The following is a 14158-nucleotide window of genomic DNA, read 5'->3' as shown; positions in this document are numbered from 1 at the left end:
TTCAACAGATAGGCCGGACAAAGAGCAAAGACAAAGAGGGATACTCAACCTACACTACAACTCCAGGCTGTATAACACTCCCACATGTTTTGCCACTCCTTCTCATTCTAGCTTTAGCTTGCTTAGTGGGCAAATGTCCTACCTGTTAACTGCTGTGCTCTAACACCTGCACTATGAATAGTATGATTTCCCCTACTGTTTTTATGCTCAGATTACCGGAGGACTGCTCAGGTTATTAGACCACCATTTGCCTCGCTCTTCTCGGGTTTAGGTTTCTTGCATCTGTTGTGGCTTGGTGTGTTTGCAGATAATAAACATATGAAGATTAAAAGCACAGTCTGTGATCTGAATATAAACGAAAGCATCATCTGGTAACCAAATTCAAAACACAGGATTTGCATCCTGCTGTCAAAGGTTAGTCTGTCAATATTCACAGATTTACACGACACAACAATTAAATCTATAGTATGTCCTTAAAGGCATACTGTGCAGAGTTTTCCCCCAAAACGATGCATAGACTGGCATTTGCCAACACCTCCTTATTTTCCCATTATTTTGCACTTTTTGGGATGCTTTACTTGCCCCAAAAATCTGTATTTTACAGCCTGGGAATGGTACTCTACACTCTTCCTGGTGCATTTACAAAGTTAGCAACTGACAAATCCTACATACTCTACCTTTAATGCAATAAATAACGTTGTTTAAGTAAGTTGGTAGTTTGTAAATACTGTATGCAAACTATTGTTGTACTTTATAAATAGAAATAGAATCAGCAAGATTTGTCCAAGCTGTTTGTGAACACACTAGAGCGATAGCCGATTGTTGAGTCTGGTCCCGAGCACAGCAAAATAATGAGTAAATAAGAAGAGCAGGGTCTCTGATGAAGCCACCACCACACACTTCTTGTGAGTCATAAGTGATCGTCGAAAGGGATTGTTTATGTGATTCTCTATATTTTTTAGGAAAATGTCGCATAATATGCCTTAAAGGTGAGATAAAATAAGATAGAACTTTATTATCCCCAAAGAAAATTCTTGGGCCAGAGATTGCTCAAAAATGACAGTAACATAAGAATAAAAACAATAGAGTAATACATCTAAATTAAACAGTGAGCAAATGCAAAAATAATGACAGTTTCACACAGTTTATACACACTGTACATTAACAGGTGGAAATGCTGTGAATGGAGTGTGTGTAGACCAGATCCTTAGAAATCTTGGATGTGTTCTTAAAACTATTGCTTGATGTGATTTTAAGGAATGTTGCTCAAAGTAGCTGAAAAGTTATTTATAGGTCTGCACAATTAATTGAAATTTTATTGAAATCACAATACAGCTTTCTGCAATTTTCAAACTACAGGAGGTGCAAAATTTGTCAGAGGCAAATTCTATGTAAAAAAAAAACCTTTTAAATTAATGAATGTCATGAGGCAGAGGCGTCCTAGATTCTACAGACTGACAAAACATCTTAATTTGGTCTAGATTCCTGCAAAAAAAAAATCACAGCATAATAATCTGAACTTTTTTCAATCAAAATAAGAATAAAAATGTAAAAATTGTCATTACCTCTAATATTGCAAATCATATCACAATTGCAGTATCAGTCAAAATATTTTTTCTAAATCATTCCCAGCCCTATTTATTTAACTATTGTACTATTCATTAATTTGGGAAAAGATGTCACATGATAAAACTGAAGGCCTCCGCACAGATAAATTTTTTTCCCTTTTTGTACCATCATTAAAGCCTAATGTAGGAACAAAAATAAAGTAGTGAAAAGAGCTGCGAGTTCAAGCAAAAAACCAAACCAAAACAAAACAACCGTCGTCACTTTCCCAGGTAATATGTGCTAATTAACAGCGGAAACTTCTGGTAAAAGATTAAATGGCCACGGGCAGAATGAGGGATAAAAGATCAAAGATGGAAGCCTGGTATGGATGGCAGGCTCACAGACACACCCCATGTCATTGTTTTTGGAAATATGACCTATTTTTCATCTCGGCTCTTTGCTAAGACGGCCTGTGGGTGGAGACGAGGGTGAAGAAGAAGGATCCATGTAGGAGTAAGGGGTGTTGGGCAGCCTGTCTGAGCAAAAGAGGCTAATTTCTGCTCTTCTCTGAAATCTCGTCTCAACAAGCGGTGTGGGTCCAGCTTGGGTTTCACACCTTTAAACCTCCTCTTAGAGCTAAGCACTGAATTTTAATGGCCCATTATGATTTCTTATTCTTTCAATTTGGGTTCACTTTTACTTAATGACTTAATGTATTCTGTCATTGTTATACAGGCATATATACTAAGTAGGTGTTGCTTAGTTACTTTAATATCTGAATGATTTCTGCATTAAGAGTCTTACAATTAGATAATGTGTGAGGGCATGTTGGCGCAATAGTGAAAAATAACATAATATTACAGCCAAATCTCTCCCACCTCCAGTCTCTGCTCTATAATAGGTATCATTGGCTTTAGACTTATAATATTATCAGTAGGGCTGTAACTAATGATTATTTTCATTGTTGATTATTTTCTCAATTGGTTTGCCCTTGATTGGGTTGTTTGGCCCATAAAGTGTCAGAAAATGCTGAAAAATATTGGTTAGTGTTTCCCAAAACCCAAGATGACATCTTCAAATGTCTTGTGTTGGCCACAACTCAGAGATATTCAGTTTACTGTCATAGCCAGAAAACATTCACATTTAAGAAGCTGGAATCAGAGAATTTAGATTTTTTTTCTTACAAAAATAACACTCAAAGTAGTTAATTGATTATCAAAATACTTGTGAATTAATTTAATAGTTGACAACTAATTGATTAATTGTTGAAAGCTGTTGTTAACAGATATGTTCCATCATTGATATTTGCTTGAGATATAATTAGGCCAGGGCAATAAAACACACATGGTATTTATCAGCAATAGCCACTTCATCTATGGGCATAAGAAAATAGTTAGGTAAAAATGATCAATTGTTTCATTTAAATTCATTGAATGCAAACCACTAAGAGAGCACATAATCAATATACCCTGGCTCATAAACAGGGTTTGGTACCGAAACCTGGTGGTTTTATCGCTCCAGTTCCTATGTGGCTGGTACCGACTGGGCGGCATCATAACCCAGATTTTGGTGCCACAGGCCTGAGACATCGATGTCGATTGAAATAGTCATTTTTCTTGTGCAAATATCAGAGATGCATCACCAAACCTCTAAATAACATTATGGCAGCACTCTGCATGGCTCTGGCAGCAGATAACCTTCTGTTAGCTTGTAGCTACATTAAAGCAATAGTTCACCCAAAAATGAAATTTCACTCAATATCTACTCACCCCTGTGCTGATGTGAAGATCTTCAGTTCACAAAACACTCCTGGAGCTTCAGCGGAAAACAGCGTTGCAGCCAAATCCAGTACAATTGAAGTGAACGGTGACCAGTTCAATATCACATCACAAATTTCACTTTTGGGTGAACTATCGCTTTAAACATGGTTAAAATGCAAAGCTAAACTGTACAATTCTGTAAATGTTATTTAGAGTTTAAGGCGAAATCTGTTCTATATTTACTGTAATAAATCATACCACATAGATGTCTATCAGAAAAGAAATTTGGGACACAATTTAATAAAGAATCTCTTAATTGACATTTGTGCCATCGTTCAAATACACCATCTTTGAGCAGATTTGATGATGGGTTGTTTAAAGGAGAAACATCTAATATATTTACTGTACTTAATCATAAAATGACCATGATATGTCATCAGAAAATAAGGAAACATGCAAAATTGAAATACTCGCTTCTCTGACAATAACGCTACACCTGCAATGTCCTTGTTTGAAATTTCCGTTCTGGGCACTGTTTGTCTGGTTCACGTTACTTAGAGTTCAAATTAATGCTGGATGTTCGCTGAATGAGTAAAGTGCCTGAGAGTAAGAAATCATTAATAATCTTTTAGGAGGAGCAGAAGTTTATGATGGTTATATTAAACAATATCTTAATGGAGTCCGGCAGCCAGTCACTGAACTCCAACTGCAGAGTGTGTATTTTTGGAGCAGAGGGCTTTTGTTTTCAGGATAACGGGCTTAGCTTACATTGACAGACAATTGACAGTTATAAACAGCTGATCAACTTACAGTGGAGGACTTGTCGTCGCTTGTTATTGTCAAATTACAATGTTGTGCTCGTCTTGCACCGCTGCAGTGTTCCTGCATTCTGTCTGAGCTTGAGTTTGGGGAGGAGGGGAGTCGGGGGAAATGACTCGCTTTAACCATAGACTGTATATTAAATAGGATTTCAGCCTTTTTAATATGATATATGAATTTGATGATGGAGTGGACTATAACTGACATGCCAGTCATTTAACTGGTTTGTTGTTCAGTTTCACCATCAACATGTGACACAGCAACATAAACAGCATGGAGTGAGAAAATGAGTGCAGACAGTGAGGAAATTGTTAATAAAAAAAGAACAAGGTCAGCACGTCAGTATGGTAGTCTTTGTTTTTTTTCTTTTAAAGGCTGTGCGCCTTGATAAATAAAGTGGTTCAATTCAAAGCAAGGTGGTTAAATTCAAAATAAAGTAATGAAATTCAACCCTTTTCTAACTATCAGTATCAATTGAAATGAAACATTTTATTGTGATTAATTTTACAGCTATATTGCGGAGCCATAGATAGAATATGCAGAATCAGGTATAAACATTTGTCTGGGCCTACAGGTTCGGTATGTTTTCACATTATCCCTCAGTAGCCACAGGTCTTTCTCTTGTCTTTGTTTGAGCTTTTTTTTTCTGATATCATACCTTAGTGCCTGTTACAATAAGAAAGAATTAGTCTTTGAAAGACTTCCTGTCAAAAAATGCAGGAGAGAAATAAGCCTTGTGGAGAGGTGTTAATTTTATTCCACTCAACAATGTGATACACACCGAAGTGCGCACACACATACACATGCACGCGCGCACGCGCACACACACACACACACACACACACACACACACACACACACACAGCCAGTGTTGCCATGCCAAGGATTTTTTGACTCTGATTTGTTCAAGCCTTTTGAGAAATCTTCAAGTCAAGTGTCTCTGGTTTGTCTAAAGCTTTGTTGTGATGTGCGCTCGCTCGGGACTGATGTCTCCCTCTGCAAAACATTTCACTGACTCACATAATGAAGATACCAGAAGCAATGTGTTTTATTTTTCTTTTATGATACTGCATTATTTATGACGAAGGAGAAAATGTCACATCCTTGATGATGTTATTCATCCTACACACTTGAGATGCCAGTGTTTCTGTCAAAGAGATCTTGACCTCCATTAATATATGATGCATTCTTTGTGACATTGCAGATTCAGATGGCGGTTCTTTGTTTAAAGGTTTCTTCTGCTGGGTATGAGCTGATGTCAGGACTGTAACACCTCGCAGTGCGAGGCTGATCACACAATGAAGTCGCTGTGGAAAGCGGGTACAGCTTAGATATTATTTATGAGGTTTGGTGCGGCGCATGAAATTCTACTGTATGTTGTTGCTGTGTAATTTTCCGTCCCATCTACCCGGTACTTTTTAACATTAGCGGCAATTTTATTGTCTATGTGGGGTGTTTTTTCTGTTGTTTTCTCAATGTGGTATCAAGTAGCATGAAACACGCAGGAGGATAGACAATTACTGAGACCAAAATCGAAGAGTTTAGGCAGGGAGACAGACAAAGAAATGCTGAGATAGACTCCCACGGACAGACAGGTGAATATAGCCACCACTGTACTGTATGGATGTGTTTGCACCGCTGCTCCTCTGATCTAAATTTCATGAGACTATTAAGAACAGGGAGGGATGGGGAAATTGCGCTTGCTCCCTCTACTGCTCTCCTGCTACGCCTCCGACCGCTCTCCTCCTCCTCGCTGTCAAATAACGAAGAAGAGAAGGAAGGGGAGCGCGAGTGAGAGTGGCGGCCATGCTCGTCTCTCTCCACTACAATGGGGATTGTGGGGTTGAGGGGCTGAAATGAATAGCTGATGTCTATAATGAGTTTGCGTGTCTGCCATAAGCTCGATTCCTAAGGCAGTAGCTGTACTGTATACTTAACAGTAGATTGGTTGTGGTAGAGGAGTGAATAAAGGGTAAATATGGGTTTCTAATGGACCCTCATCTTTTTCTTTTTTTTTTTTTTTTTGGTCAAGAGCCTGTTTTTTTGATTTTTCTTTATTTTTTAAATTAATTAATTAATTAAATTTGTTTTCATTTTTTGAGAGGGATGACCATTTTCTTGATGCCCACAAGCCGCGCTGCCTAAAAGGGTCGTGCTGATGGTGGTGGGTTGGTTTCGACAGAGATTGTATACATGATTCAGGTTCATGGGGGTGGGTGGGGGGCGGGGGGTGCTCTCTTTTGGTTGTCATAGCAACCCAGTCATTCCGTTTCCCCCAGCTACATCTCCTATCACTTTAATTCATGCATTCATTTCTATTTTTTTCTTTTTATTTCTTGTAGAAAACCATTGTGGGATACATGTGAATAGAGTTTCAGTTTAGCACCCATTACGACTGGACTGGATGTGTAAACAAATACAAATGTAGCCCAACAGTGCTGCCATAAGTGCTAATTGTTCAAAATGAATTTTAAAAAAAGCCGAACCAGTAATCACCAGCTAAACATCGGTTCATTTGAGAACAGAGAACAGATGTTGTTGCTCCGGACTCCTAAGCAACATCCTTAAACGTCGGTGGTGCATTTAAAGGCGTGTAGATTTATTGAAGTACTGCATACGGCGTGTGTATTTTAATGTCCCCTGGATGTTGTTGAGCACAGTAACCATACATAGTTGTTTTCTCTCACTGTGCTCAATGTTGTCTTCTGTCTTGTGTGTTCTTTGTTTGTCCTTCACAAGCGGCCGAGTGTATTTGTCTGAGGGCACTCCGTAGTGCAGCGGCGTTTATTTCCTACCACATGGATTTCTATTAAGAAGGAAATTTGGGACACAATTTAATAAAGAATTTCTTTATTGACATTTGTGCCATTGTTCAAATGCATCATCTCTGGGCAAATTTGATGATGAGTTGTTTAAAGGAGAAATATGTAATATATTTACTCTATTAAATCATAATATGACCATGATATGTCATCAGAGATTAAGGAAACATACTAAATTGAAATACAGGCTACAGCTAGAATGTTCTCTTTTGAAATTTTTATTCCGGTGCTGAACATTGTTTTTGTTTTGGTCTTTGTGATTTCACACACTTCCCGGTCACGTTTATTCACTTTCCATGGAGCTAAAACTCATGGCAAATGTTTGAATCAGTGATTAATCAGTGTCTGTTTATGAGTTGTAAGAAATCATTAATAATCTCTCAGAAGAAGTCGATGTTTCTAACTACTAAATTGAGCAATATCTTAATCGAGTCTGGCAGGCAGACTGAACTCACTCCAGAGTGTTTGTTTTCAGAGCAGTGGGCTTTTTTTTTCAGTATAATAGGCTTAGATTTATATTGATAGACATTTGATAGCACTATAAAAAGCTGACCAATTTACAGTGTAGGACTTGTCCTCGCTTGTCATTGTCAAAGTATAATGTACTCGTCATGTCCTCATGTAGGTTCAGGGCACAGTTATACTCCCAAACAGACGCATACCTGGGCAGCTATGGACAACACAATGCCGATTTGTTCAGTTTATACTACTTTCTGGAGTCCGTTTGGATGTCAGTGTCCCTGCAACCTGTGGGTGTCTCTTTTGTCCACGTGGAGTTGAACCATGTTGTGCAGATTTGCATTTCCAACTCTGGAGTGGGGTAAAAGTGCACCGTCTCGTCCGCTGTGGCCAACCTGTGACTACTCCCCTCCTCCCCCTCAAACAGGTGTGTGTTGTCCTGTGCAGGAGAGCAGAGAGAACTCAGTACTTTTGTAGCTTCTAACTGAATCTCTGTGGCCTGAAGTTGCTGTTTCTGTAGTTTTTTCTTCTGCATCCCTGTTCATACTTTCAGGTATCTTCCTTGTTTTACTGCTTCATGTTTGCCTCAGGCTGTATAGAAGTTGTGTTAAGTTACTGCTGATGAGAAGTCAACATAAACTGATTTTGCTGCTGAATAATAAAAGATTTTAAATTACAGAATAATCGGGGGAACTTTTATTGTGATTAATTCGTAGGAAGTGAATGTGTTAATTCACCATTTTACAGCTGCTTGACTCAAGAAAAACACCCATCAATTAGGAGACACATCTTCAAGCAGGTAGCCCTGTTGTAATAGAGATGCAAATTAGGGGTGTCCCAATCCGATATTGATATCGGATATCGGTCTGATATCAGCCAAAAAACGAGTATCGGATTTTATCGGACTGCATCTAAAATCTCCGATATAAGCGCTCAGATAAGCAGTCCATTTTCCGCTCCAGCACTTCTATCCATAGGTGACTCTGGTTGCTGACTGTTGTTCTCTGTTTGAGTAACATCACTTCATCAAGCCTTTTCTAACATTCCACACTACAAAATAAGTAACAAAAGTATGTATGATTCGTGCTGATATCGTATCGGATCGATATCTGTATCGGCCAGTACTCAAGGCTGCAATATTGGTATCGTATCGGAAGTGAAAAAGTTGTATCAGGACATCCCTAATGCAAATATTGGAGATTCATTATTTTGAATTTGACTGCAGCCCATTTTTGAACACTAGGTGTTACCTTTAAGTGACCAAAAACAGAACAAGAAACAAAAAAAATTCTAGTTAGAGCTTTTCAAATGTATTTATTTGCTTTCGTATATCCATGTCAACTGAATACCTTTGATCTTTATGACATGTTGTGAACTGAAATATTAATAATTGTCTGTTGCTGCACTATATGCAAGTGTGGCTTTTTGTAGCTCTTTATCTGGACCTATTCATACACATCAGTGGCCTTTTAATTTTTATCTTTTTAGATGGAAGATGGCCAGACACTGTTTGACTACAACGTCGGTCTCAATGACATCGTCCAGCTGTTGATTCGCTCACAGACTGACCCTCCAGACAGCCCCGCCACCAAGGACTCCTCTGGTATTGCCTGCGGTTCAGCTCCCCCCCCTGACCCCAGGTCAGAAAGCCACAACTCCCCAGCTCCCGGCTCCCCTGCTGCTATGGACACCTCTACCAATATAGACAATGACAGCAGCAATGGCACTACCAGCACTGTTAATGAAACCAAGCCGGACACCAGCGCTACCAGTAACTCAACCAGTACCAAAAATGGGTTCAAGTCCTCCAGTCCGGCGTGGGACAGCCCCCCAACATCCAGCAGAAACACACTAGTCGACCCAGGAATTGGAGTGTACAAGGTGAGGATGGGAGCGTAAATATTTGGGAACTATTTGAAAGATTTTGCATGAAGCTAGCTGGTCTGACTCATAGCTTAATTATAGAGAGTTTAGAAGTTTAATGCCATACACGCCAAGACACAGCCAGTCATTCTTGGACAGGGCACTTTTATTTGTTGGAATGTCAAATCAAATTATGAACCAGCTGTATCTTGCTCCACTTGGGCTCTGTTGTTAAAAACTCCAAACTAGCTTGTAAATATAAAGTTAGTTTAATTCTGCAATAAATCTTGGTGCAGTTAGATATAATTTAGCTCACATGAAACAAGGAGTGTGCATGCTTTTGTGCACTGGCTTTTATACCTTCATATGCCTTCCTAGATTTGTATTTGATGCTATACAGAGGTTTGTATGCTGCTATTTTGCACATAGTAAATCCTCCATTACTTTCCTCTCTGTCTTGTGGTGTAGCACCACTGCCTTTATTTCCTCCTTTGTCTTTATTGAATATGAAATAGTAGACAAGCAGTAAATGTGCATGAAGTGGGCATTTCAGAGATATTCAATGTGTAAAGTGCACATAATATAAAAAAGTAAGCAAGTTAAATAAAATGTAAAAATAAAACATAATCATATAAACAAAATGTATATATCTTAATCAGGGACTTTGGTAAATAATGTGATATAATAATATGACATTGTACATGCGCATTTTTGTTTGTTTGTCATGAAGGACAAGGTATATATGTACAGATTAAATTCAGCCAAAAATATCTTAAAGTTTGGGTGGAACTTTAACGTATGTATGTAAAATTTGCCAATTACAATGAAAACATTTGTCATGAAACTCAAAGGCTTATTATTGCTCTTGAATTTAGTAATGTCTATAGGCATAATTTTTATAAAATGTCCAGTGATGATGTAAACAAACTTCTGTGTAATTTTAGAATGGAGCTTAGGAGGGGCAGGAGCAAAATAAATGCATGACTGTTTCTGGCTCAGTGTCACAAAGCATCTCACCCTGCTTAGATACAGTATGTAAGCTTTAATAACCCGAGCCTGATTTTATTTATGTGCCCTTGTGTAAGAGTGCATGTGTAGGTGCCACATTTGTCTGTCCATTCTCACTATTTAAGTGTTCTGTCTATAGGTCTTAATTTATTAGGATTAATGACATGGACACAAGCATGTGGTCGACCCTGCCAGAGAGGCACATGCCAGGCCATGCATAAAAAAAACAGGTCTTTACAATCCTGTCACTAACCAACTTACAGATTATAAATAGACTACAGTCAAAACTCATATGTTGGTAAGCCTACTGTGTTCTACTGAGCTTTGCTGTCTGGCTATTCTGCATGTCTGAGAATTATATGTGTGTGACAGCTGAACTCCGTCTGATGCTAAAAGTCCACTTTGCCATGCAGGAAGATCAATACTGTAACTAAGTATAGGAGTTGTAAATTGTGCAACTTCACTGGATATCAAGGTCACATGCTTTTACAGGACTCGAGCATTCACTGCAGGCTCAGTGAATACTTTATGTGATTTTTACAAAGGAGCAGACAGGCTGAACAGTGCCGTGGATGAAAAATGTATTTCAAATATTTGTGCACACAAGGGTTTGATTATTAACATCACCAACCTCACTAGGATGTTGAATGTTAAAGAATGTTCCTGCAGAGAGGTAATGAAAGTATAAATGAATATTTTTTTGCATGCCTCCACCCATTTACTACATATTGCCTGTAGTTTATATTACTCACATGACTCTTATTATAAGAGTTCTCTTTAGGTTCCAGGATGCAGTTGGTAATAGCTCACCAGCTCATCAGTGAATCAATTTGCACAGACTTGTAACTTGTGAGGGGACCTCTAGTAATTTGTAATAATTGTGGAGGTCATCTGTGATTTTGATCCTTTGAGAATCTGCCATATTTCACCAAATGTAGAGGTCGTGTGATAATATTAGTCTCATGCTAATTGTCATATCTGTGATTTAGGTTTGTACTTTTTTTTGTCAACATCTCTTTTCTGTTGTCAGACAACTGAACAAATATGAAAGTTGAGCACGACTCATAATATGAACAGCAGTCAACAGCTGTGATGTGAGATTTGGTATATTGACATTGAAAATCAGTGATGATGACACTGAAGATTTGATAATATTTAAGTATTCATGCTGGTTGGATGCAGAAAACTGGAGGAAAAAAATAAAGTATATTATTAATGTGGCTGCTGAAAAAAGATGCTTCAGTCGACTGATATTATCGGCCCAGTATTGGATTGAATTCAGAGTTTTTATTTGTTAGATTTAGAGGCAGCATTTATGTATATTTTATCCTTTTTCTTAATTCGGGTTTAACATATACATAACATATTTGCTTTATTTATGTGTGTGTGTTTTTTATTTGTAGTTATTTCTAATTAGTAAGAATATCATGGAAAGATTACTGTTTTAATGCCCTGCTCTTATTTTGTAAAACAAGTGTGTTTTTACTTTTGAGGGATCATTACAAAAAATGTGTTTATGTATATGTTCTCTAGTCAATATATTGTATTTTGTTTAAAGAATATCAGCCCATATATTGATATCATAGTTTTTTTTTTACTCCAAAATCCAGTATCGGTTGGGCCCTTGTAATGTCTAAATCATGTGAGGTTCCCAGGTCATACTAGTCCAGTGTGAATAGGACTTTAAAGTTGACTATCCTAACTGTCCTACCTAGGGTTGGAAAAACATTTGTAAAAATCTGAATATGTAATGCCTTTATTTGAAGCGTATGATACAGCAGCAAATGGGGTAAATCACAGGGTGTCGAGATCAAAAGCGACCAGGTATTATTTTTATCTTTGTGTCTTCTCAGATTAACGAGCTGGTGGACTGCAGGGATGTCAGCATTGGTGCCTGGTTTGAGGCCTGCATCGAAAATGTGACACGTGCTCCCAAAGGACAGATTACGCCCACCAAGGGCAAGGTGGGCCGGCCCCCAAAAAGGACTAATGGAAACCTGCAGGCCGAGCAGGGACAGGCCCACGGCCAGGGCCAAACCACAGACAGTAACAGGAATAATGCTGTGTTAAGCCCTGAGAGTAACGGAGCCTCCACCTCTCAGTCAGACTCTACAGCAGCCACGGAGACCAAGGAGAGAGAAGAGGACGTAATTTACCACATTAAATATGACGAGTAAGTGATGGTTCATTTTCCTGCTGCAGCCTAACTGATTTTGGTTGCACCAGAGGTCTGATTTTTACGTTTTAGCAGACATCCTGCACAGTGTCAGTCCTGCAGCATTTTGGTCCGGTGAACAGAAATCGTTCTAGATGGTAAAATGCAGGAATTTGCAGCAGAAAAAGGGTTTTCGTTCTTGCTAATTATGCCAGTGTTAAAAATGTATTTGGTTGTGCTGCTTTTGAGTGGAAATGTCCACCGATCATAAATAACACGGTGTGTGTGTGTATTATACGAGTGGCTCGGAGCATCAGTAACATTGGTTCGGCGCGATGGGAATTGCAGCTTTCTCCTGGCAGTCCAGAGGATGGTGAGATAGAGGGGGTTTGTGTAGTTGATGCTACAATTTGGACTCTATCTCTCGCGCTCTCCTTTTCCAGCAAATTCATTCAGAAGCCCACGTTTCCATGGTAACCCATGAGTTCTCAGGAGCATTACTTCTTTGCTTGCCTCCTTCAGCTTTGTCTGTAATTGCTGTGAACATGCCACCGGTGATAGCCTCCTTGCTGTGTGTACCATAGTGTGTGCGTGTGCGTATGTGTGTTTCTGTCAGGGGATGTTATGCCAGAGAAACTCCATCAAGGGTTGTTGAGCAGTAAATGTGTGTTTTTCTTTTAGGCAGACATCATTCCCATTTGGCATTCCACAATCTTCCAAATCCCTGTTATTCCGCTTTTATTTGTTGTTTCATCATTTGCATCGGGACATGAGTGTTCCTGCAGGGACGATCCAATAAGACGCAGCATTTTGTGCCCTCTTTTTATTAAAATTCAGTGGATTTAATTATTTATGTTTGTTTATTCAGATTATTGTTTTTGCCCCATGCACCTCATTTGCTTTATTTGATAGCTAAAAGTCAAGAGAGGAAACGAGAAGTGAATGACAACAAAGGCCCCAGTTTTAAAGGCAGAATATGCAGGATTTGTCAGTTGCTGTTTGTAAAGGCACCAGAAAGATGGTGGATTGTTGACTCTCTTTTTTAGGTCATCAGATACTGACACTAAAGCCCAGAAATATCCCAGACACAGCCACATATTGAGAAAATAACAAAATACAGGCAGAGGGCAGTGTCTCTGCAGATATAGACCAGGGCTGTGACAATATGGATTTCCCTTACCACAGTGACAAAGCAATACACTCCCACAGTATGGTGTTTCCCTTAAAAGAATTTGGCAGTGCATAATTGTGTGTGGCGTACAAATGAAGGAGAGTGAGCGTCAGACTGTCAGTGGTGCTGATAGTGGAGCAGAAACTCAGTAATAAAATGTTCAGTGGCAGTAAATGTACAGTACAGGTCACAGTCTTACAGCTGATAAACACTGCAGCATCGTCTGTTATTTCTCAACTGCTGAAAAAGTGACAGGGGTTAGCCCCGCAGCAAGCTGAGCAGGAAAGGCTAACATGAAGTTAATCATAACGCTCCAAAGTTGGTTCTAATACGATCATATCATGTGTCATGTGTTTGACAGCCCTGTGTACTTATAGATCGGTGCACTGATCTCAACATGAGATTGACCCCTCAAAATAAAATTTGCAGTGATGACGTCAATAAGCTCAACCCACCAGTAGGCATCAGTAGGGTGCAGGAAATACTCAATTCTTAGATGCATTGCAGTGCGGATGAGGAAGATTCTGAATTGATTCATAAATGTCAAAATCAG

The 14158-nt window shown here is 38.9% G+C and overlaps 1 protein-coding gene across 1 annotated transcript in view; it reads left to right on the top strand.

Annotated features, from left to right (window-relative positions):
* uhrf2 (ubiquitin like with PHD and ring finger domains 2) overlaps positions 1 to 14158 on the top strand; it is a 43458-nt gene that overhangs the window by 5985 nt on the left and 23315 nt on the right. The window contains exons 2-3 of the mRNA XM_084746131.1: positions 8897 to 9289; positions 12133 to 12452. Of these exons, the coding sequence (XP_084602257.1) occupies positions 8897 to 9289; positions 12133 to 12452 (713 nt within the window). The remainder of the gene's footprint in view (positions 1 to 8896; positions 9290 to 12132; positions 12453 to 14158) is intronic.

The sequence above is a fragment of the Lutjanus erythropterus genome, chromosome 20 (assembly GCF_056507025.1).
Source record: "Lutjanus erythropterus isolate fLutEry1 chromosome 20, fLutEry1.hap2, whole genome shotgun sequence".
Lineage (NCBI taxonomy): Eukaryota > Metazoa > Chordata > Actinopteri > Lutjaniformes > Lutjanidae > Lutjanus > Lutjanus erythropterus.
This window is presented reverse-complemented; position numbering and strand designations above follow the sequence as displayed.